This window comes from Aegilops tauschii, chromosome 7, assembly GCF_002575655.3.
Source record: "Aegilops tauschii subsp. strangulata cultivar AL8/78 chromosome 7, Aet v6.0, whole genome shotgun sequence".
Taxonomy (NCBI): Eukaryota; Viridiplantae; Streptophyta; class Magnoliopsida; order Poales; family Poaceae; genus Aegilops; species Aegilops tauschii.
This window is the reverse complement of record NC_053041.3, coordinates 169,890,080-169,915,920: the sequence shown is the minus strand read 5'-3', so window position 1 is coordinate 169,915,920 and position 25,841 is coordinate 169,890,080. Positions and strand designations below refer to the sequence as shown.

Here is a 25,841-nt window from a genome sequence, read left to right as displayed (position 1 = left end):
TTCAGAATCTCGCCAGCATGATGTGGATAAAACAAACGCGAGATTAAATCCGCATCCCATCTCCCCATCCCGCTTATGAATAAATAAAATACACACTTTAGCTTGTTTCAATTTTTTTAGCTTGATATTTTTGGCCAGAATTCCTAGGGATCCAAGTATCTCTCCAAATATTTATACTAGACCTATCCAGCCCTCTAGTACTTTGAAGAAATTATCATTAACACATGAGCTGACACGTATCAGATTGTAAAGATGACACGGTAACCGGATGAGATGGTAAGCCTTGTAACGATGCCTCTCGCCCCATGGGCAGTTGCCATCCACCGCCTTGTCGATGTTTTCTTTTTTGCGGGTGTTTCTTTAATACGGAAATAATTTGCTACCCATGGTGGTAGCTGCACATGGCCACAATTTTTATCCCTAATTATTTTGGATGATGAAAAATAACTCTATAACGAAAATATTGTGACTTTGGACCAGCCAGGCAAGCAAAAAGGCACTTGTGCCAAAAAAGCAAGCGAAAAGACTAAGAGAAATGAGAAATGAAACCTTATATTTAAAAAAGACACTTATGCCAAAGGGTCTGTGGTTACCATCATGCGTGCATAGCTATCACCATGCATAGAAAATTGCCTCTCTAATTTAATATTTTGCACAATAAAAATAGTACATCCACGGATGACTTACATATGTTTTGCAGAAACTTCCAATAAGTTACCCCCCCCCCCCCCCCCAACCTGCAACCAAAAATTGTTGGCTGAATAGAATCCTAAAAAGGATTCGTAACTCTAGCATTACTCTCTGGAGAATACCTTTTCGTTGTCGTCGAGTAGACTTTCCGTCGGCAAAATAATCATTAGAACCATTTATTCTCTTGTTATTGTCCATGCCATGTTTTTTTGTAAATACCAACTTTCTACTCTATTAATATATTAATCAAATCTTAAGACTTAATATTTCCCTGATTCGACACGTCTCACCCGAAAGCTCTATTGGAGGCTCCTCAATTTGGATATAAGATTTCTCTGAGTACACTGTATTTGTTTATAAAGTTTTTACCGTATTACGGTGAAGTAGAACTCTTCCTCCCATCGGCGCCGTCACTGGTCCGCCCCATCTCCGATGGCCTTTGGGCCATGGAGGTGCGCGGGGTCTCGGCCCCCCGCCGGCAGGAGGGGCCCAGTTCTTGTTCTTGTTAGGTTAAGTGTCTTGGTTTGGGTTGTGTGATGGCGGCGATGTCCCTCAGTAGAAATAATGTCTTCCACGTTCTATCCCCGTCTTGATGATATGTCTAGCATCGTCGGAGTGCGTGTGAAGGTGTGTTTCCATCGGATCTTGCGGGATTCGGTCAGTGCTGGTTTTCGGTGGATCTGCTTGGATTTAGTCCTTGTTCGTCTTCGTTTGGGTGTTTACAGGTTTGATCCTTCCAATCCACGATTTTCTTCATCAGCGATGGTTACTGCTCTGGTGCGCTGCTCCTATGGGGCCCTTAGCATAACGAATTCCCGACTGTCTAGTACAACAAGGTATGCCTAGATCCGAAGAGGGAGAGCGATGAGCGCAGTGCGCCTTCGGCTCGCTCCATTGTTTGTAGTCGTCGCTAGGTGATTCACGGACTTGATTGTAATTTTTATTATCTCTGATGTTCTTTATACTGTCATGATTGGAGATATATAGATTAGAAGTTTATCAACAAAAAATAATGATATACGAGCGAGTACATTTATATAGATGAATATTTTATTTATTTTAGACTCATATGGATGAATGTATACATGTATGTATGACCGTTTTCAAAAAATGTCTGAAGCCATATGAGCGCTTGTATTTACATGCCGGTACTTGTAGGCGCGATGAGGATGTAACACACTGGGGGTCCATCTGCCCACATGGCAAAGTGGATAGGGCGATGATACGCGCCGGTGCGCCGGCCCAAATTTGGGCTGGTCCTACATGTAGTACGATTTTGTCTCTGTGAGACATCGGATCGCTCCACCTCGCTTCGTCCTCCTTCCGCATAGGAGAAACAGAAAACTGCAGCAAGCAATGCCGCACCCCGTCAAAACCCGCATGAGCAGCGGAGAGCTTGAAGCACCGCCGGGATTCGCTGCGGCCGTCGCTGCTCGCCATCGCCGCCGCCACTCGCCATCGCTCGCCGTCGCCGCTTGCCGGTTGCAACACCAGCGCCCACTGGTCCGCTCCTCCCTATGCAGCAATGGCGGGGGCGCCGGCTCCAGCATCCGCCGCAAGACCATTGATGCATGGAAAACGTCGTGTGCATCAACGGCTCGCTGCTGCAGCTTTTTTCTCGCCGCTCTCTAGTTGAAGCTTTTCAAACATATGGGCGAAGCTTTTGTGTCAACGATTGTAGCTTTTTGCGTTTCGCTGTCGCCGGTTGAACCTTTTTATATCGCCGGTTGAAGCTTTTTTCTAACTGGTTGAAGCTTTTTTCGTCACCGGTTGCAGCTTCCGCGGTTGCATGGTGGGCGGCCCTCGATTCCCGTCGTCTCCGGTTGAAGCTTTCGATAATGCCGGTTGTAGCATTATCGATCGTCGGTTGCAGCTTTTAATGTTGCGCAGCGACCGACCCACTTTCTCATCGCCGGTCGTAGCTTTTCTCGTCGCTGGTTGTAACGTCGTCGTCTCTAGTCGTAGCTTTTCTCGTCGCCGGTCGGAGCTTTTCTCGTCACCGGTAGTAGCTTTTCTCGTCACCGGTTGCAACATCACCGTCTCTGGTCATGCCTTTTCATCTCCAACACTGGTGGCATCGGATGCGGCGGAGCGGGGGATTTGTTGAGGAGGTGGCGTGGGAGGCGGCGGCCTGCTCACCGGAGGAGAAACAGGTGAGGTAACGGGAAAAGGGATCGCCCCCATGCTGACAGGGAAGGGAAGGCCGGCAACTCCATGACGGCCTGCGGACGAGATCCGACAGAGGAGGCAAGCCGGTTGGAGGAACAATGCGGATCTGCCTGGAGGCGCTCAGCGAGGCGGTGGGCGAAGGGTGCAGTCGCCATGAATGAGCTGCGATGCTTTTTTTTTCTGAAATAAAGAAGGAGAGAGATGAATGCACGTGCGCGAAGACGACCGGCCGAAGCTTTCGGCCGGTGCGCAAAATGCAAGCGTTTTCGAAGTGGATAGTACTAGTAGCCAAGCCATCACGCATATGAAGCAAAGACCATGGATTGGTAAAAAAGAAAAGAAAAAAAGAGACCATGGATTGGTCATAATAAAAGAAGCCCGTCAAGCCAATTCGCCATGATCAGTTTGTCAAAACAACGACATCTTTAATCCGTGTGCGTAATCAAGGGTTTTGCCGGCGAGGAGTGGTGTTGCTAGATTGGTTTCCTATTTTATTAGTGTCCGTTGCAACACTACTTATTTTAAATATAATCTCAAGTTTTTATAAAAATGCAACATCTTTTTTTTTTTTGCGAGAAGACAGCTAGATTTTCTGATCATAACTAGTAAGCTTGCACGTGCAAACGCACGTCTCGGCTAATACTTTTTTTAAAGATACACCTTGCGTGCATGTCTCATACTACCGTATACTTATAGTTGTTGATGGTAGTATAAGAAAATATCACACACAAAAACAGCCAAGTTAGCATTTATCACATAGGCCCGAAACCGTGTTTTCAGGCCCTTACATCTAGCGAGAGTTAGGTTTAAAGTTCTTGAATGTCATTCTTTCATAACTTATCTCTATATAAATAGAGATCACTGATGAAAAACTCTGGATACTTTGGTTTATGACAAAGTACATAAAATAGATGTGTGTGAACACCATGTATTTTGGGATCAATGTTGCAACTTGCAAATTGCACGTTATACTTTTTCTCCCCAAGAGAATTTACAAAGGTATGCTTAGCAAGGCAGCATCAATGTTTGATTCTGCAATGTAAGATGCCAAGAAAGCACTCACACATTTTCAAGGCCATATTATTTCCAATCAAACATCATGCAAATTGGCTGGCTTCTTTTACCCTGGAGATGAATTCATCTAGATAATCTTATAGACCCTCCATAAATAAACGTATAACAATAAGTAAACGTATCTTGTTGTCCATAAATAAAGCAAAACATATGATGTGTCGAAGTATATGGTAATTATGAAATAAATGTCAATCATGACATCAGACACAATAAGAACACGAGCAAAGATAAATCAAATGACATGCCATGAAATCTCGAGACAGATTTTCTTTTTAATAACCGGAAGAAGAATCTGGCTGGTCTCTTTCAATTGTGCCTCCAACTTTGTTCGGTGACAGCGATGTGGAGTTTGGACCAGATTCCCTAGAAGCGTAAGAGAAGTCGTCGTGAAGAAATGATTTTACCTATGCAATAGTTCGAACATGCTCCTATTGATCAGTGCTAAGATGAAGCCCCTGCTATTTGTTGTTGCTGCCTAAAAGAACACCTAAAATGATCATCAAGAACATTCTATTGATCCTTCTATTTCCTGGAATGACATCAAGAAGTAACTTCCTGGAATGGTATGACAGTTCTAGTACTTGGGAATCTATTATCCTTTTCATTTTCTAGGCATATATTCTATCACGTACAACCTGATCCTATTTTTTTAATTTTCAACAAGCAGTAGAAAAGCAAGCATGACTAAAAGGTATTTTCCAAAAAACATGACCAAAAAAATAACGCCTAAACTATCTCGGAAACATTCCTCTAAATTTAAATATTTTTAGTGCACGCTGACCTGCAACTCTATGTTAGTAAGCTTGTGCCAATTTATTTTCTTGGTGGCGATCCAAAAATGTTGCCAGATTTAAAGAAATACTGGAAAAATATTTGTGTTATTAGATCCACGAAAGAGGCTTTCTGTGTCACAAGCACTCCATCCATCTCTCACTGTAAAGTGAAATAGCTCATTTATGCACTTTTCGAACTTTAAAAATTCCATGATTTATAAAAGATAGGATGATAAGTCAATAGATGACCAGACAATGCTTAGAAAACGCTAAGAAAACATATGTTTCATATAACAGTAAAGGTTGGACAACTTTAATGCAGACTTGTCTCTTCCGATGCTGCCTCCAACATCCTTATATAACACTGCGGTCGGGCTTGGACCAGATTTCCTGTGAGCAAAAGAGAAGTGGAAAGAAATATTTTATAGAGGTAAATATCTGGCCCAACAATAACTTGGAAAAGGAAATTAATCAAAGTCACTTGAATTAGATTCTATCTGTTTGTACACAGTCAACAGAAACCTTGCAAATTACAGTACAACTATAATATCTAATACTATTTTATGATTTCCAAAAATTAACAAAAAGGAAACCTACATGTATATATTAATAACATAAAAGGGAGATATGGGAGTAATGATCATGGTGCCCAGCTGCGACGTATCTGCAATGTTGTCTGCTGTCCCATTTATAATCTCTAAGAAATTTCGAAAAGTAACTATTGTAAAATATACCCAGCAAGCTACATGTGTAATATCACACGGATTTAAACCAATGATAACACAATCTTCAGATGGATAAAATCACATCACCGTTGAATAAATAATGTTGCTATCTGAGAGCATGGAAAGTCCGTGACCTGTTGGAATCACTGAATACTAACAGATGTGTTAGGAAGCATACCCTCATTTCATTGGTATTTTCAAACCATGCAGATCGGTGTCCTTCTCTCTATCATAACTAATTCTACAAATCATCATTAGCCTAAAAGCTTTCGAGGTAGTATGTTTAAAAAGAGACAGAGAACAAGGTAATAAACAAAGAATAGTTGCTCCCATTGACTTGTTGTACCTGTAGTTAAATGTTGGGAAAATAATGACGAGCATTCAGTACTAAATCCACTGTAGCCATATCTATTACAGAAGTATCCATCAAGTGGTCGTGTTGAACCTGTAAGCCAAAACAGGGCCAGCTGGTTAAATTTGAACTCTGCTGCCATAATTTAAGAGTTGAAACTTCACATAAGTGAACTCGAAACGACCTGCAGTCTTTTTCTTATATAACAACAACCTTGACAGCGACTTTTTCCCCATCATATGTTGTGGCGGCATGGACTTGCGCAGGAGAAGCACTTGCAACTGGGACAGGGTCGAATTCTGCAAAAACCTACACCGCCGTGAATAGGGTGAAATCCAACTATGTCAGAGTTTCTTCTAAACTAAAAACAAGCTGAGCATAAATCCATGTTCTGATTGAAGGTGAATACTCCGTTGGCCAACAACTGAACTAAGCATGCTCAGTGTGTGGTTTTACTAATCAATACAGCAACCAAGTTACTTCAGCAGGGTGTACAAAAATGCAGTACTGCAATCAAGGAACTAACAGTTTGTGGCAATTCTCCAATCTCTTTCTTTGAAAACTCCGCGGACGTACTCGTATGAGGAGACTGGGCACCTCTTGAACATTGACGCCCTCATCGTCTGCACATACTCGTGTGGTAGTACAAGCAAACAAGCAGCTGATCCTCATCCACAAAATTATGCAATCTTACAAACAAACAGATAAATGAATATGTAGGATGCAGGTTGGCAACTACCATGAATATGTAGGAGTGTCACAACATAAAAGGTGCTACAGTGGCTCATGGAGGAAATCTGAAGAAGATAATCATTTTGGTTTAGAAAAGAGGCGAAATATGAAGATAATCATTTTTGGTTCAAAAAAAAGAAGCGAACTCTGGAGAAGAATATTATCCAATGCAAGTAGGATGAACAATTGCATGAGCTTATCACTATTGACATTAGCTTAGTATAAGATTTAACATAGGTAGTCAATGTGGTCATTTTGGTTCAGAAGATAGCCTCAAGCTTCTAGCTTTGCATACATTTACAAATAAAATATGAATAGTAATGCTAAGTGGCTAGTCATGTAAAAAATATGGAAGATGGTAGAAGATACAACACATGATTGGAGATAATTTTGTTGTTTATTAGGGCAAAATTTCTAGGCAAGCACAAACTGTACACATGGTGTGTCAGAATGGTAGGAGCAAAAACTCACCAGTGGTCAGAGTCACCCAGACACCCAGGCGCGTCTACTCTTCCCTTGAGCGTTCTCGAGTGTCGCTGCTACAACAACCTCGGCAACGTCGGTGTCCTTCTCCACCGCCTCACCTGCATCCTTCCCATGCTTCAGTGCAACTGACCAAGACCATCTCCTTTCTTTCCTAACATCGGATGCCTGGGCAAGGAGCGAGTACATGTAGGATTTTGAGGAGCAAGGCACGTTGAGCAAACAAGGTTATATAGATTACGAATTTAATATCTGGCATATTACCTCTTATATTTCTGAAGCAAGGAATCACACAGAAAAGTATAGACAATCTTTGGTAAAAATAAGATAAGTGAAGCAATGCATGAATATGGCTGTTGTAGCATACGCATCATACACTACTCCCTGCAGCCAGTCGTCCAGTCCATATCCTAGTATATGTTTAAAGTAGCCACTCTTGCAAAAATCAGGACAAAAAAAGGTGATTGGTGAGTGCTTTGCTAGATTGTAAAAATTATGCATCGTAATGGAAAGTGAAACTGTAATGAGATGAAAATGGACTTAGATGAGAGGACGAAAGTAAGATGCAAATGAAGAGTGAAATAAAACAGAACATTCTCTGTTGCCGCAACTGGTTCCTCTGTTCAGTAGTGCTTTTAGGGTCGTAACAACCCAGCAAAAACTCCCAGACTTCCCCTTTGATATTTGGGTGGACACCCTGTTCGCATAACCAAAATAAAGACAACATCCTGGTTCAATTAATCTGAGCAGTCGCAACATGTGCATAGAGGCAGTATATATGCCCCAAGGGATACTAACAAAAGCCAAGAAAATGGATAGTTGTTGAAAGGGTAGAAAACAGTGTGAAGGGATGCACCTCCAGGAAGTAAAGAAGTGTCACTGATGAGAATACAATGGAGTGGGCTACGTGGCAGTGTATTTACCACCAATCAAGCAAGCATGATTCAGAGTATTCCCACTGAATCTTGTATCAGTTGGAGAAACAAACTGATGGAGCCAGAATGTCGAAATATGCTCTGAACCAAGCAAATTCCTACAAGTTTTATTTCTCATGAATAATTATCTATCGGCTGTATATGTAACAGTGTCTACTGCCCAGACCCTTTTTCAAAAAGAACTGTCAACTGTCCTGAATGTTATTTGTAGCAGTTTGACTGCAGGTGTTGTCACACATGATACATGACATTTACCCTACCCGGGGTGTGAGATCGATACAATATGTCACTGAGCTAATTACGCTGCTGGTGATGAAAGATAGATAGATATAGCTCACCCCACGTTGTACTCTCATGATCATTCCAGCTGCGTCTAGACAACCCTCCTCGTTGAACAGCAGCTTCCATCTCCTTGGAGGACTCAGCGTGCGGCGAGGCTGCCAAGGACAAGAAGGAAAAATCAATATAAACCAATTGATGACCAATAGACATCTATCATTAATCTCTCTCTCTCTAATCAGCTTTGGGGACTCTGAAATTTCATATGCATATATATAGGGATTTATGCTTCTGTTGTAATTGGATCGCGTAGATGTTCAGACGGAACAATTCATAATGCAGAAAACGAATACGTGGGTTGAAGAAAGGACAGAAGCTGAGGGGATCGCGTGCGTGCCTTGGGCTTGAAGATAAGAGCGGTGGAGGGCAGGGCGGCCAGCAGGGAGGAGACCTGCGGCTCCGGCGGCTCCGGCGGCGGCGACCTGCGGCGAAGGGTGGCTCTGGGGCGGCGGCTGGGGGACCTGCGGGCCGCGGCGAAGGGCGGCTCCGGGGCAGCGGCTCGGCGACCTGCGGGCCGCGGCGAAGGGCGGCTCGGCGACCTGCGACCCGCGCCCGGCTGCGGGAGGAACGGTGCGGGAGGAGGAACGGCGCGGGGGCGCGGGGGCGCGAGGTCGTGCGGAAGGAACGGCGTGGGGGCGTGAGGTCGTGCGGGCGGGATGAGAGGTCGTGCGAACGTTTTTTTTTTTAACGATCGATCGACTGTAAGTGGCTTAATTGCGTGGCTTGTTGAGTTAACCACAGAAGGATTACGGACCATCAGATTTTGTAGATGAACGGATATAATTGCTTGGATATGCCCCCTCTCTTTCTTTTACAGGGGTATACTAGCACAAATGCCCGTGCGTTGCACCGGGCGAAAAAGGGGCATAACTGGCTTCATGTTCCATTATGCACCATTTTATATATCCAATTTTAATAAACATCGATAATAAGGTTAAGCAGATTAGTGTTTTTTATAGCATAGAAAACATGCCCGTGCGTTGCAGTGGGAGTTTTAAAAAATAGCCCATGGTCCTAACCTTATCCAATAAGCATGGCTAAAGACACCCCCACCCCTGAAGTTCAGAATCTAAAAAAAAAAAACAGTTTTGGTTTGCAACTTCCTTCTTACGAAATACAAAGTGAAAGCGTAAACTTACGAGGAGAAGCGTATTGTGACGGTGAACCCGACAAAGTTAATCCATGAATTATTATTAGGGAGAGACTAACAAAAAAGCCCGTGCGTTGCAACGGGTACAAAATGAATTTGACAATTCATACGGTATTTGACTGTTTACCTCCCGTGGTGAACTATAGCACCCAATCAGTCGGCTTCTGCCTCGACTTATCTTTCGTTTGGTGTAAAATTGCCGGGCATTCGGCAGCCATGCTACTATTGAGATGCAACACTCATCCTTGAAAAAAAATAAAAATGATACCCCCTCCTATCTAAAATAAAATAAGTGTCACAGTTTTAAACTGGGTTTAGTTCAAGACTACGATACTTATTATGGATCGGAGGTGGTATTACTCAGATATGTGTATGTGAAAGTTGACATATAAAATTTTCACCATATATGAACCACAAAAATACATATGCAGGAGGAACATTAGTCTACTTAAGATCACTCGACATGCTAATGCTGCTAGCCACACCCTTGCTTGTATAGGACGGGCGCAATAGCGAACTGTGTGTTGGCTTTGTGTGTTGGCTTTGAAACTTCCCCGAAGAGATAGTAGCATAGTTAAGTCTAAATGTAATCATCTCGTTTGATTAATGAAAGTTCCTTCTTTCGCAAAAAAAAAGAACTGCAAAAATACAAAAATACATTATTGATCAAGCTGATTAGTCATGGTATAAATACATGCCACTCATTGTAGATAACATTGAGAAATTATCCAAATTTTATTGTTGGATTTGGATCGAAATAAACTTAACTTAGGTCTGAAAACTAAACAAACTTCCTTCAAAGTGTGAAATTATCTGCGCATACTCATACATGCTCAGTGGAAGCAAACCTTTTAGCAATAATGATATACTATCACATAGTATCTCTATCTAGATCTCTAAATAGTTGAAAAACACATGTACATATATTATTGGCTCTAAGTAATGCAGCGACAAATATATTTACTTCGGATAGACCTTGAGTTTTTTATGGAGACGACGACAAGCGTGAGTAATTGTGGATATAGATTGTGACAGATGTGGCACTAATAGAAAATAAAAAGTATCTTGAAGTCTAATTCAGTTTAGTTAATGTCAATACTGCATCTAGCTATTTGCTTCATGCACATAATGACATATGCATAGGAACACACCTGAGGACATGACGTGCTCGAAGTTGTTAGTACTTTTATCTCGGTCCGCCTGCAGTAATCATCCGTACATGCATCTAGCTGCTTGCCCTCAGTTGATAAGCATGCATCCAGCTAATCGTCATCCGGTGCCCTGATCACCCAGATATTACTTGTGGCATTGGTTATAGCGGCGGCGGCCGCGGTGCTTCAATGTGATAAAGCCATCTTTCCTGGAGTTTCCAGTCAAGGAAGACGACATGGTGATTTGTGAGTACAGTATGGGCAAAGGGCGGCGCGGGAACGGTGCAGGCGCTCGACGACGAACGGTAGCCAGAGCAGCGGATCAGTGGTGGATCAGGTTTTTCTGGATCATGATCTCGTGGTTGTATGCATTGGTTTTCTAGTTCCCATATGGCCGTATTGTTGGCGGTCAGAAGGACCAATTGACGAACCAGCTGAACGAGCAACTTCGGCCAATGGCGTTTGATCGATCTCAAAGTCTCAATTGTGTGCTGATCAGACTGTATTATTCACGTACATGAGAAGATAATCAAATCGTTCCTTCTAAATCATGGTTGGCTCCTTGACACGAGCCACCACACCTCAAAATGGGGTTGCGCGCCCGCGCCGCCGCTGTCTTAGCAGCTCCAATTGACCATGGCTGTCCGCTGGACCGGTGGGTTCTCAAAAGCAGCGATGGCAGCGCCCCCGCGTCCTCGCTTGATGAGATGGCTGATGTGTGCGACCGTACACTACCGCGGTCTCATGGTCGAGATGAAGTGCCCCGTCAGATCGGCCGTCAACCGGCTCCTTCCGCCTCCAGGGATCCACCTCCTCCCCTTCTCTCTTTCCTGAATCTTGAGCCCATATTTATGGGAGGGTCAAGGGAAAACTCCAAACTGATCGAGAGTCCGCCCTCGTCTTAGCTCTCTGATTTCTATTTGTTTGTTGGGCTAGGTGGACCAGAATAATGGGCTGCCTAGGTTGAATCTAATATTTGAGGACGCGAGATGAAAGCTGACGTACGGACAAGTCAAGACGGACGGAAATTCTAAAATTTAGTACCACCTTGAATATATTTTAAATTCAAACTGAAAGCGTAAAATCACGGAAAGAAGCGTATTGTGACGGTGAACCCGACAGACCCATGTGTTGCAACGGGAGAAAAATGTTCAATTTGTATGTAAAATTGTTAAATTTATGTAAAAAAAAGTTCAATGTATATTCTTCTAAAAATACAACGTATATCAAAAATAAATAAACATTTGGAATTGCAAAATTTGTTCAGGTTTCGAAATTTTGTTCGAATTTTCGATATTTATTGACGATTTTAAAAACGTATTCATATTCAAATATTTTAAGGAAAATCGTCCACACTTGTTTCCAAGAATTGTTGAAAATATTTAAGAAAAATAAATAGACCTGTCGCTAAACTACTTTAACTGGGGCGCTGCAATTTGAGCATAATCAACAGCTAGCTCATGTGGTTGGCGTCCCTGCTACGTAGCGTGAGGTCGCGAGATCGAACCCATCATGTGTGGTTTTGTTTTTCGTGCTATTTTTACGTTCTTGTTTCCTGGTTATGGGCCGGCCCGATTACATACGCGAGGTTTCAGCCAAAGCTCGACTGGGCCGGCCCGATTACGTACACGAGGTCATCCAAAGCTCGACTGTTAGAGCTCTCGGGGAGTAGTACCACCTTGGATTTTTATTTTGTCTACACGAATTGTAAAAGCGTATTACGACATGAAAAGAAAGCGTATTGTGACGGTGAACCCGACAAAGTCAATCCGTGGTTTATTATTATTAGGGAGAGATAGCAAAAAGGCCCGTGCGTTGCAACGGTACAAAATGAAAATGGTTATAAACTCAAAATACAATTTACTATTTAAATAATGTTGCAGGTAGCATAACAATATTAGAAGTAAATTAAAGTACCAAGGACCATATTCTTGACACAAAGAGTGATAATTCGCTAATACTTCAAGAAAGAAAAGAAATTCCCTGATGTTAGAAGCAAAATGATGCACCTCGTGTTCGTGTTTCACTTGTGAAGCTAACGTGAAGCTGACATCAAAACAGGAAGTAAAAAATCAAAGATATTAAAAGGCTTAGTAATCAAAGGAGATAAGCAACGTCCAACAAAAAGAGAAAACATTACTATTCGGAGTAATTGCATACCAGTCACGCCTTAAACCATTTGGTACACAATGATTGTCGCATATAAGGAGTAAGTATATTTCCTTTTTTTTGAAAAAATTTCAATACTAGTAGAACGCCCGTGCGTTGCCACGGGCTTTTGAAAACATTAAGATGCTACTCACTTAGTTATGATAACCAAAAACAATGTCGTCTAAGCTAAGACACATTTTTTTGACAATCAGCTAACACACATTATACTATCAAACACAATAATATTAGAGCATATACAGCTATGGTCCCCTCAAATCCTACTCAAACGTTCACGACACACTCGCCCGGTCAGTGACCGAACAGGAGAGAGGGAAAGGGTGACCCAACCGGACTCCTCATATCATCCTTATAACTCATGGTTGTCCGCAAACTCCCATATTGACACCAAATATGGGGAGAATATTAGGGCTCGCGGATGCATCGGGTCAATCTGCCACGTAGGACGCGACCCACCCCGGATAACCTTTTCTTTTTGTTCTTTCTCTCTTTTTTCATCTCCACCAATCACATGCAAGTCACCAGACATATGAGGGACAAAATGAGGAGTATGTATGCATGGACGGACAAATAGAGGCTAAAAAATAGACACTGACCGGGCGCATTCGTGGACGTTCAGGGGGGCGGATTTGCTAGATCTGACTATAGATGCTTTTATTGACAACTCAAATAAAAATGTTTTTTGTAATGGGTTGTGTTTTACATAACTTATTCGTGCAACCCTCCTTCGCTAGCCAGTGAGAAGATCCATTAGTCGAGTATCTCACCCATGCCACCCTAAACTCCTCCCTTAGTCGCATTAACTCCTTTACCTCCTCAACAATAGGCCATAGATTTATCTATCAAATTTTGAGCTTCTTAATGTGCCAGTGTTTTTGAGTCTATCTCCAAGATAAGCTTTGCCGCGTCAAATTCACGAGCAAGCTGAGCACCGCGTCAACAAGCCTTGAGTTCAGCCAATTCATGGTCCATGGCAAAGGAGACAAAATGGCATGTGCACCGCCTAAGAAATGTTATTGAAACCAACCAGTAGTTGAATGATTAGAATAGTGGCGGTCCCATCCATGTGTGAGTGCATGTGTGTATTGATGGTGTGCATACACTATTATCCATATTTCTTTAAACTTTTATCAAGACATAGAACAATTTTTATAATTTGCCTTTTTCTTAATTCAAATACAAACACATCATAGAAATATAGAGCTCGTGTCGCTATTCTCATTCCCTAGCCGGCTGGTTCTCCATAGGGAGTACTAATGCACACTTTCTAATATCTCAATGTTTCAATCTTCTAGACATGAGACTTCCCAAAGAAAGTTTTTTTTTTACCATTATCACTTATTTATCTGGTAGAGTATGCCAAATTTTTTCAGAATTATGACATAATTTTTAAACACATAATGGTATTATTTTCATTATGAATAATGCATTTATACATCAAAGCCATACAAGTTTGAATTCTCACACATCAAGCATGACATGACCCCTAAAATGATGTGTGCCTGGGCATCTTTTACCATGTTGTGACCCCTAGAAGAATCAAACAGATGTTATGCTTATTTTGACATAAGCTCACTCATTGGTTGGCCCATCTAAACTGCCAACCTTCAAATACACCGGGCGATGTTCCATTATGGAAATCTGGTAGAGGTGAACATCAACAAGGTTATAAATCAAAATGAACAAATCAACTATTCATACACATCATAAGAAGCTGGCCAAATGTTACTGCTAGAAAAATGTATAGTGCCACCCATCTTCATGCTGTTCCCCCTCCCTACACCCCCACCCCACCTTCATTTGTTCATGTTAAATAAGGAACAAGATGGATGGATGGACATTGGATCCCTGAGACCTCGGCGAAGCTCTTCCCCTCTCTAGTTCATCTCGGGAGCGACCAAATCGCTGTCCACCACCATGGCCGACGGCCTCCTCCGCGGTCACCGAAGCCGCCGCCACCTCTACCCTCCTCGGCATCTGTGTCCAGACGGGACGGAGGCGGCGCTCTCTCCCAAGCTCGCCGGTGGCCGCAGCGTCTCGGGGGATGGTCGAAGTCGGCCGGACGAGTGCCGGCGCCGGCGGCCGCCCTCTGCTCCATGGGCGAGTGCGAGGGGATGAAGACGAACAACAAGTGTTCACATACATAGTCATGTGTCAACCCCCATTGTCGTCCATCAGTTGGCCATGTTCAAGAGGGTGTTGCGCGCATGCCCTAGACTTGGTCGTCTGCATCGTCGAGGCAGCCAAATGCGCCTATAACCACTCCCTCCAAACCGCAATATAGAATTTATCTTAGTAATAGCGTGGTACAGATTATAGGAATAGTGTGTTTCTCAGTTGTTGGAAAGTCATTACAAATTATCTCCTCTTGGAATGATGTAAATTTTGGTGAAAATGAAACATCATACAAAACTGTAGCTTACTATAGTGAAATACATATGTATTGTAGTCTTAAATTGTCAAAATATTTACCGGGTTCGTGAATGGGCAAAATATATGATGCATTGGTTGCCAATTCGCCATGTTCCGATCTAAACAGAAATGTTGGCTGACTTGGCTCACATAAGCATGATACTGCATAACCAGCCAATGCAAGGCATAGATAAACGATAGTAACATGAGTAAAATATTCTATGCAGGAAACATGACATATTGTTCATATTAAACCATACCCACCACATACCATTTCCCATTTGAAGCATCCCACATTTTCTGTAAATTGTAGCAATATGCTTGGTCTTGGGCTTGAGTTGCTGACAATGACACCATCGATCCATGATCCCATCATCGTGCCAAAATGTGCATATGCCAAAAATTGCATCAAAGTTCAGAAGTCGTAACTTAATTAGTACAGAACCATTATGGCGGACCATCCCCCGGAAAAAGTATGAACATACAAAAAAATTGATAAAATATTTAGATTCTTGAAAGTTGCATCTCTTAGTTTTCACCCGGACATGGTCGTTTATGGCTCTAAACAAGCATCTCTTAGTTTCCGAAAAATGATATGGATATTGGGATATAGACACGTCTCCCTTTGTACACAGTCAATGGAAGAATCGGGAATGTAAAGGAAATACGATGCTTAGATTGCAGGCACTCCTCCAAGCTCAAAGCAAGTCATATTCCATAGTGAATTAGTTTCTTTCAAGCCTTTTATCAAAGCAAGAATGTATGGCTGAGGAACTCCAATTTTATTTTATTTGGGGGATAGAAATGGTTTGCTAGATAATCATCACACTGACCGATTGCATCAGCAATCAAAGATCTACTCAGTCTCTGAACCATGCTAATTCTTGTAAAAAAATTATTTTGCAATTTAGTAACTGTGTTAATCTGTGAGGCTAACTCTTTTTCTATGTTGAAAATGTTTTAAAGCTTCATGTTATTCTCCAGTTCCAAGAAATTATGATACATGCAGACATAAGAAGATACAAATCATGTTCAAATCAAGTGTAATTGCTCGGTGAATTTTCAGTAGAAAATAAAATGCAAAAAATGAAAATAAAACAGAGATATTTTTTGCTCATTTTAATCACATCAATCTTGTTGAGCAAGGAATAGGCCATGTCCACCTGCTCTGCCTCTGAGCCGTTGACGACAACCACCTCCCTCTTGAATTAATTGCTGATCTCCACCTCTGCCATCTGCCACTCCGCCACCTTCGTTGCCACCCCCTTCTTATTCACCTGCTTCACCTCAACCAATGGCGACGGGCCCATGGGGCAACCTCCAGGTCCATTCATCATATCACATAGAAAAAAAATTAGCATGACGTTCCCATAATTACCAGTTAGCATGTCCATTCATTATGTCACATAAAAATGATATTTAGCATACAAACCATTATAAATTTATCAAATAGGAATGAATCGGCATGCATTTTGATATTTCAGGTGGCATAAACTGTTTCTTATAATCAGCTAATCAAACAACGAACTTAAAACAAGCTTCCAAAGAAGAAGAAAAATGCATCGTAGAGATGCGCCATGAACTTCCCGGTCTGGTGTTGTCATTCATTGAATGCCACCTTGGATATGGTCATTAGCCACTTATACTGAAGCTTTGCAGACATATAAACATTGGACAAGAGATCAAAATCACCAGAAAAATGCTGAAACTTGAAAGTAACTGAAATCACAACAGGGCACATGGATTCTACCAGTTTGATTGCATAGTATGTCTGGATTGCAATATGTATAGTTCCGTTCCATTTCAAATACAGAATTTTTCTTGATTCTTCTCGTATATTTTTCTTGCCCATCGCATTCCCATTCTTCGTAATTATCGATTTATCATATCCACTTAAATAACCATTACAAAAACTGAAATCAAGAATATATACTCACCAAAAAACAGAAAATAGGGATGGAAGTGCATATCACGATGGACTCGCACTCGAACTCTTACGACTGGGATATCAATTGCAATCCCAATTCACCAAGAAATAGGAAATATATGGCTGCAATATATCAATGGGCTTGAATATTGTGCAACATATCAATATCAGCTATACAATACACAACCAATTTAACCAAAATTCTGAAATATGAGTGCTCCTAATAATAGCAATATATCAACTATTAATCCAAACCCACTTCTGGTCGAAAACAAATCGATGAAGTATCTGGTTGAAATGTTGCCACATCTTTTTATTTGTATTATCACTGGTTAAATAACTGTGAAATGATTAAATATACCTGGTTAAATATGCAGCTCGACGCATCTGTCCGCGACCAGATCAAACTTCAATGACCACATCTGCATCCATTTCACAAGGCAAACACAATGAAATTCTATCCATATGGAACTTGATTAGGCATATTCACGACGCAACCGGGCACGGTGCTTTCTGTTCATTATTCTTGCTGCCAGCTAGAGCAAATGGGTAGGGAGTTCTAGATCTTAGGATTTTAGCTAAGTAATCATCATCATTATTCTGTGAGCCTAGCCTAGCTTGAGCTTCTGGTTTTGCAATGCAATATATAAAAATAACCAAGATGAGAGATCCCAGTACCCAGAGCCATTGTTTACTTAAGTGAAGGCATGACTGAATGATTCAGTTTCACTGGAATTATTTCAAGAGCCACAAGAAAGTTACCACAGCAGGTTCTATTCACGGCTAGGGAACATGGATGATCCAGTAATTAACTGTGTTCTTGTTAGTCTCTTAGTATTGTCTCATCCTCGATAAAAACAGAAGTTCCCTTCAAAATCCATCGAAAACAGAATTTACCAACACCCTTCTATGGATGCAAGTGCGGAAACATTACAGCCTTGTGCGTCGCGCACTCTTGAATGATTTGGGGATTCTGAAATGGAACCGAAACAAACTGTAGTGAAAACTTACATGATGGTAAACGGATAACGACAGCGTGACTGTACATATTGTTCATAGGATCCAGGCAACAACCTGATTTGGAATATATCATCAGGAATTGTTCTTTCAGACCAAGGACAAACTATGCAGGGGAATGCTCGTGCAAATTATAAGTTGTCAAGTGGATCAAGATAGAAGGTGCAGTCAAGTGCAGCTGAGATTCAAAGTCGTATTCAGCAATGTGACGGCGGAAGCAAAAGAAAGCCGTTTCATCATACCCGAGGTTGCCTGCAAAATGAAAGAACTGTAGCGGATTATCAACTTCTGAACCTAGATAAAAAATTATTCACCAATCACTTGTTTAGAGTTTGGATCCTTTCCAATGTAGACATTAACAATATTTGTCTAAGATCCTGTGCATATAGGATAATAATTAAAATGCAAAATGTAAAGATTAGGAAGTAAAAAGAATCTAATTTAAGTTTTCTACGAGAGGATGTTACCAAGCAAACAATCAGGAGTACATTGTTTTGGGTGCATCTCTGTTAGCAAGTGCAGACTCAAGATTGAGTGTTGCAAAAATGATTTCTTCAGTAGTAACTATTTCCTGTGTTACATCAGTGCCTTCTAAAATTAAAGCAATCACGCCCGCAAGAACTTTAGCAGTCAGCATGTTGGTTTATAGACACACTGAACATATAGAAAAACATCACCGTGCTGTTTCCTTTGGAGTTGTGCCTCTGCAGCTTTATGTGCTCCCTTTCAATGGTTCAACCTGGATAACATTTAAAGTTTTAAACAAATGACAGTGTTAAATCTAGCAAAAAAACTGAAACAAAATAAGATCATATATGGACGACGCAAGGCATGCAGAGCAGGGAGAGACTGAAATACAGAGGGCTAGCTATATAGAGAGATCAATTAGGGGAACACATCGAACATTTGGTGGGCATCCACACGCTACATGGTGCAACCCCTACCAGTATGCCTCCCTGGGACGTTCACACGGCGTGGTGCCATGGTGCTCGAGCGCAGAAGGCTACATCGTGTGTCTCACCGTCGCGTAGAGGAGTTCCGTACCTTCGGCTGTGCGAGGAATGACAGCGGCCGCATCTGCGTCGCTGACCATGAGGAGGAACGACCGGATGGGCATATGCATCCCTGACGCGAGTCGAGGAACAGAGGCCAGTAATCGAATGCCCCAGAGAAATCCATCTTTGCGGCCAAGCCCACCGTGTCCCAAGCCGCCGCTGCTTGAGGGAGGAGATGGATCCCGCCGCCGCCACCGCCGATGCAGGCCGGGCCCACTACGTCCCGCGCCGCCGCCGCCGCTCGACGGAGGAGAGGGCCCCCATTGTCGCCGACGCAGGTCAGGCCCACTGCGTCCCGTGCCGCCGCCGCCACCGCTCGTCGGAGGAGAGGAATGCCGGCACCGCCAACGTAGGCCCAGCCCGCTGCCGTCTAGCACGAGCCCCTGCCCCTCGCCCTCCTCGAGCTCACACACACAGCGGGTGTTCCGGAAGCCGCCGAGGCAGACGAACGGTGCTTTGTCCCTGCCGACGCCGTACTCGTCGGAGACGAGCCGAACGATGGGGGAGTCGACCGCGTCGAGACGGGCGGGGTTGTCGACGAAGGTGAGGGCGAGGGCGGGGTCGAGGGGCTCCACGACCTCCTCAACGCGGCTGACGCTGGCGTCGATGCGCGGGCGGCGCTTGAGCGTGAGGACGGCGCGGGAGGGGTCGCGGTCGTCGGTGCCGTAGAGGCGGACGTCCCGCTGGGCGGCGGTGGCGGCGGCGAGGGGCCGCGCTGGGGCGTCGGTGCGGAGCAGGCGGGGCGCGAGGAAGGAGGAGAGGCGCCGGTGTGCAGCCGCGTCGGGGAGACGGAGCTTGATCTCGACCTCCATGGGGTTGGGGTTGCGGCTAGGGCTGGGGGGGCGGGGCCTGGAAGGGGCGGGCGGCGGCGGCGTGGGAGTTCTAGGGATCGAGAGGAGTGGACGAAAAAACCTACGAAAAAAAACCAGTGGAAGGGTGCTGGTTTTTGGACTGTGCGTGGGTGGGGTTCGGTGGGTGGGCGTGGGCGTGGGGGATGGAAAAACCGGTTGAAAAACCACCGGTTGAAAAAAACCAGTCGAAAAAACCAACGAAAGTGGGGGGCTATTCAACCAACTCGTCCATTAGGAGTAGAGAAGTTGTGCCTCTACAGCTTTATGTGCTCCCTTTCAATGGTTCAACCTGGATAACATTTAAAGTTTTAAACAAATGACAGTGTTAAATCTAGCAAAAAAACTGAAACAAAATAAGATCATATATGGACGACGCAAGGCATGCAGAGCAAGGAGAGACTGAAATACAGAGGGCTAGCTATATAGAGAGATCAATTAGGGGAACACATCGAACATTTGGTGGGCATCCACACACTACATGGTGCAACCCCTACCAGTATGCCTCCCTGGGACGTTCACACGGCGTGGTGCCATGGTGCTCGAGCGCAGAAGGCTACATCGTGTGTCTCACCGTCGCGTAGAGGAGTTCCGTACCTTCGGCTGTGCGAGGAACGACAGCGGCCGCATCTGCGTCGCTGACCATGAGGAGGAACGACCGGATGGGCATATGCGTCCCTGACGCGAGTCGAGGAACAGAGGCAGTAATCGAATGCCCCAGAGAAATCCATCTTTGCGGCCAAGCCCACCGTGTCCCAAGCCGCCGCTGCTTGAGGGAGGAGATGGATCCCGCCGCCGCCACCGCCGATGCAGGCCGGGCCCACTACGTCCCGCGCCGCCGCCGCCGCTCGACGGAGGAGAGGGCCCCCATTGTCGCCGACGCAGGTCAGGCCCACTGCGTCCCGTGCCGCCGCCGCCACCGCTCGTCGGAGGAGAGGAATGCCGGCACCGCCAACGCAGGCCCAGCCCGCTGCCGTCTAGCACGAGCCCCTGCCCCTCGCCCTCCTCGAGCTCATACACACCGCGGGTGTTCTGGAAGCCGCCGAGGTAGACGAACGGCGCTTTGTCCCCGCCGACGCCGTACTCGTCGGAGACGAGCCGGACGATGGGGGAGTCGACCGCGTCGAGACGGGCGGGGTTGTCGACGCAGGTGAGGGCGAGGGCGGGGTCGAGGGGCTCCACGACCTCCTCAACGCGGCTGACGTCGGCGTCGATGCGCGGGCGGCGCTTGAGCATGAGGACGGCGCGGGAGGGGTCGCGGTCGTTGGTGCCGTAGAGGCGGACGTCCCGTTGGGCGGCGGTGGCGGCGGCGAGGGGCCGCGCTGGGGCGTCGGTGCGGAGCAGGCGGGGCGCGAGGAAGGAGGAGAGGCGCCGGTGTGCAGCCGCGTCGGGGAGACGGAGCTTGATCTCGACCTCCATGGGGTTGGGGTTGCGGCTAGGGCTGGGGGGCGGGGCCTGGAAGGGGCGGGCGGCGGCGTGGGAGTTCTAGGGATCGAGAGGAGCGGACGAAAAAACCTACGAAAAAAAACCAGTGGAAGGGTGCTGGTTTTTGGACTGTGCGTGGGTGGGGTTCGGTGGGTGGGCGTGGGCGTGGGGATGGAAAAAACCGGTTGAAAAAAAACCGGTTGAAAAAAAACCAGTCGAAAAAAAACCAACGAAAGTGGGGGACTATTCAACCAACTCGTCCATTAGGAGTAGAGATATTCATCTTACATTATCTATTTTCTTTTTTATTTTATTAAACATGTGTACACTGTTTATCATGGCTACTTTTCTAGATCACAACCGATATCTTAGCCTGCGTGCCACTTGTAGTATCTTTCTCTGTTCAACTTGTGGAATATTGTAATTTAAAAAAACATGTGGAATATTGGCACATTTTGGACCCATTCCAGGCATTGTGCATGAATGCCGATTTAATCGGTCTCTTTAATTAATAATCGGCCTCCATTAAATCCATCAATCCGCCTTTAATTAATTCCTCCATTCCATTCCACTTGTAGTATGAGCAAGATTTAATTGGGGTCTTTCTCCCATAATTCGGGATTGCTGCGATTTGATCTGGTCTCTCTCCCATTAATTTCACCAAACCATCTCTCTCCCCATAATTTTCCCTTTCATTCCTTCCATATATGAGCGCCCGATTTAATTCTCCTTTATAATTCCTCTTCTCCCTTAATTCCTTCTTTTTGGGAAGCATGATCGCTATGTATACGTATCCTCTCTACTTTTACATGTAAACATGACTTGTCTCAATTGGTGGCAGCGCTCAACATTGAAGTGGAGGTTGTGAGCTCGATCCCCCGTGAGCAATTATTTTTCTCCACCTTCTTTATTTTCACAACAGCCTGATAGCGGGCTGAGGCCCAATGTGGCGATGTGGCCCAAGCACTTGACGTAGGAATGATCGCGACGGACCGGACCAATCGACGAAGAAAACGTGGATTTGTATGCAAACGGAGAAAATTATAAAATTTATGGAAAGCGTAAATTCACGGGAAGAAGCGTATTATGACGGTGAACCCGACAAAGTCAATCCGTGCTTTATTATTAGGGATAGATAGCAAAAAGGCCCGTGCGTTGCAACGGGTGAAAATCAATATCAAACACCCCTTGCCTTTTCGCACCTTATCCTCTTCCCCGGCGCTTGTCCGAGATAGTTGTGATGTCTATGTGATCACAATGCACCCAAATGTGATCAATCTCAAGATGATGAGCTGATCCACAACATAACACACTGTCTATGTAGGCTAGCATTAACTGACAAGCTCATGCGGAATCAGTTATCATACACGAACATCATTAATAGCTAATGACCAACATATGACAAGGTTAAAAATATCACCCTAAGGCCGGCTCCAATGCAAGAGCGTTTAAAATCTTGAGCAAATTAACATGCACAATCATACAACCCTAGCAGCTACATTGTGTATACTTTTTTTTAGTGTCCGACTCTAGGTTATGTGTCTGAGGCCGAAAGTAGCCGGGACGATGCAAAAGTTGCCAGGATTTTATTCCTAGCGCCTGCATTGTACATGCCCTAACCAAGTTTCAGGTGACAAAAAACACTTTTAATTTTCTGAAAAAAATGAGATGGTTTTTTTTGAACTCTTCTTAATCATCTACATCCATATGGCAGAGGGCCTCCCAAAGCTCACAAGCAAAAGAGCAATTGCGGCGAGGCAACATATGTTTGTTTCATGGGGGTCATTTTTATTGTGGTGATGAAGAAGCTCCTCGATCTGCATGGGTTGGTTCCGTTGAAAATTGAGCGTAATAAAAATAAAGTTGCTCATAATTTAGCTAATATTGATTGCTACAGCACCGCTAGTTCGTTGCGCTGGTTTCAACCAGCGTATCTAAGTTTGTACTATTGAACACTATTACATTTATCCCACGAATAATAGCACATATATAGAAGGCCTACTCTTTCCTTTTATCTTTCCCTCCCTTTCCTTCCTTATTTCTGTGATCTTGCTTCTCTTTCCTTCTTTTTATTTCTCGTGTAATTGGCCTCATCTCATCCTTCCTCAATCGACCCAAGGCTGCTTGGTGATGTAGTAAAACTCACAGGCCTATATAAATTAGTGCACTTTAATTGAAAGGGGCAAGGTGGGACTAATTAGTTTGACAATGAACGTCGTTTCTTTTCTTAGACCAGGCCCAGCTCGGCCCATGCGAAGGACAAAACAGATGAGGGACAAAAGGAGCAATTGAGATAGGCGCATGGCCCAGGCTTTGAGAGTTGCATAGAAAGAAAAAAGAGTTTCTTTTTGTTGCAAGAAACATCAGCCTTGCTAGCGGCTACGTGCTCTTTCCTAGACAACCCGAGTTCAAATCCAGACATTCGCAATTTTTTTTGGCATTCCGACAATGACCTAAAGGAAACGCCCTGGATCAAGGGAGGAGATCGGGATGGACGTGGTCGGACGCGATGCACGTGCCTACTCTGGCCCGTACGGAGGCCCAGCAAAGCGACGTACAGATTCAGGCGGAAGCCCAACATAGCGACGTCATTAAATAAAATTAACGATAACGACGTGGTACGAGCAGAAGCATTAGTACCACCTCGCGTATATATGTAAAATTTAAACTGAAAACGTAAATTCACGGGAAGAAGGGTATTGTGACGGTGAACCCGACAAAGTGAATCCGTGCTTTATTATTAGGGATAGATTATAGCACAGATGCCCGTGCGTTACAACGGGGGAAACTTTTGGTGTGAATTCAAATTCAGCGAGAATTGTTCGATCTTGTTCATTTCACCAACTTGCTCCATGGACACCTTCTTCTAGTCAATTTGACAAAGCGCCCTTCTTCTGCTCAACTGTGACAAATTCTATACCTATATCGATAGAGGAAGGTAAAAAAATTGAAAAAAAGTCTAGTGCACCTTGTTGAAAAAAATTAAAAAAAATTAGCTAAAATCAGGAACCGAGGAAGAAAATTATGGAATGTAGAAACTTTTGTTCAAAATTGTACAATTAAAAAGGTTGATTTTATCTAAAAATCAGATTAATAGCAGAAAGTTCAAATATAAAATAAAATAATTTGATGTTAGATTTCCTACTAATTAATTTCGTGATATGCATATATATGCCCGCTTTTTAAATAGGAAGGCAATCAGCGACAATAATTATCCCCACGTGCATCTTGCTTTTTTTAGATCTGCATCTCCGCTTTTAAGTAGGAAAGCAATCAAGCTGCACTAATTAAATCATTGCCTTCCCGTGGAGTCAACTTCTTGATTTGCCTTTTCTTTCTTGGCGTTATTCCTTCCTTTCTTGTCTTTCTAATTGCAGATAATCATTTATTTATTAGATTCTCGGGGCAGCTCTGCTTATTTTTCAGGCAATTCATAAGCTAACACATGTGCGGCTTTAGCCTAGTTGGTCGTGCACGTTGAGATGAAACGGCAGGTCATTAGTTCGTTTTCCATGAAAATCAACGAATTTTTGCTGCGCTCCTCTACAATCTCGGCCCATATGCAAGGGCAAAGTCGCTGCTCACAATCTCGGCCCATGTGGGGCAAAGCCCATGACGGATAGAAAAACTTAATTTGTCGAATCTATACCGATGGCAACATTAGTACCACCTCATGTATATGTTTTAAATTCAAACTAAAAACGTAAATTCATGGAAAGAAGCGTATTGTGACGGTGAACTCGACAAAGTCGATCCTTGCTTTATTATTAGGGAAAGATAAGTAGATAGATAAATTCAGAATTTGTACTCCAGCAACAAACCACACATTTACATGGACTGTAAATTACTCAGGCTACTGTACTACGCATGAACACGAATCAGAGCGTAAGCGTGAGACCGTTACAGGAGAAGGCGTCGCCGTCGGGCCGGCTGTAGGGGACTGCGCGCGCGGCGAGCCTCCCCTTACGCTTCTCCGCTTCTCCATGAACCGCTGCAGCGACGCCTTCCTCGCCATGGGCAGGTCGCCATCTTCCGCCTCGCAGCTCCCTCGCGCTGTGCCTGAGACAGCAGCGACACGGAGCAGCTCGGCGGCCTTGTCAGCCGGGACCTCGTCCAGCACCAGCACCCGCCCGCCGTAGAAGATGGTCATCTGCGCGTGCTCCGGCGCAGGACCCACCGCGTGCTCGTCTTGCGCGAGCACTTCCGCTCCGGGCATGAGGGGGAGAGCCACCGGCCGCGTCTCCGCCGCCTTAATGCAGCGACTGAGAACGCCGCACGCCGCGGCGAACCGTCGGCTCTTAGCGCTCCCAGTCGCCGCCATTCTTGCCGCTTGATCGATCAATGGCCCTGTACGCTCTGCAGGCCTCGCGAACTCGCGGTGGGGAGAGGAAGCTCTGCTTTGATCGATCGGGTGT

General features: G+C 44.4%; 2 protein-coding genes, 1 long non-coding RNA gene and 1 pseudogene across 11 annotated transcripts; all 4 read right to left on the bottom strand.

The window, feature by feature from the left end:
* Positions 1–4,034: 4,034 nt before the first annotated feature.
* On the bottom strand, positions 4,035–10,545 carry LOC109757074 (uncharacterized). Of its 9 annotated transcripts, none has more exons than XR_012190092.1 (6): positions 8,610–10,545; positions 8,272–8,370; positions 7,263–7,695; positions 6,310–7,166; positions 5,968–6,092; positions 4,035–5,876 (listed from the first exon to the last, which is right to left on the bottom strand). It is a non-coding gene; the product is annotated as an uncharacterized lncRNA (long non-coding RNA). The 9 variants fall into 9 exon arrangements; XR_012190093.1 differs by having other exon boundaries at positions 5,968–6,082; positions 8,610–10,544; XR_012190090.1 differs by having other exon boundaries at positions 4,035–5,096; positions 5,778–5,876; positions 5,968–7,166; positions 8,610–10,543.
* Positions 10,546–19,101: 8,556 nt separating this feature from the next.
* LOC123494886 (uncharacterized) lies at positions 19,102–20,019 on the bottom strand. Its single transcript, XM_073503883.1, has one exon. It carries the CDS (start codon positions 19,963–19,965, stop codon positions 19,102–19,104), a length of 864 nt encoding a protein of 287 aa, XP_073359984.1. The 5' UTR covers positions 19,966–20,019.
* A 247-nt stretch (positions 20,020–20,266) lies between these two features.
* Positions 20,267–21,443, bottom strand: LOC109757073 (uncharacterized). Its single transcript, XM_020315912.3, has 2 exons — positions 20,599–21,443; positions 20,267–20,293 (listed from the first exon to the last, which is right to left on the bottom strand). The coding sequence occupies exons 1-2, from the start codon at positions 21,418–21,420 to the stop codon at positions 20,267–20,269; spliced, it is 849 nt and encodes a 282-aa protein (XP_020171501.1). The 5' UTR covers positions 21,421–21,443.
* A 3,763-nt stretch (positions 21,444–25,206) lies between these two features.
* Positions 25,207–25,841, bottom strand: LOC109757072 (protein TIFY 11e-like; annotated as a pseudogene).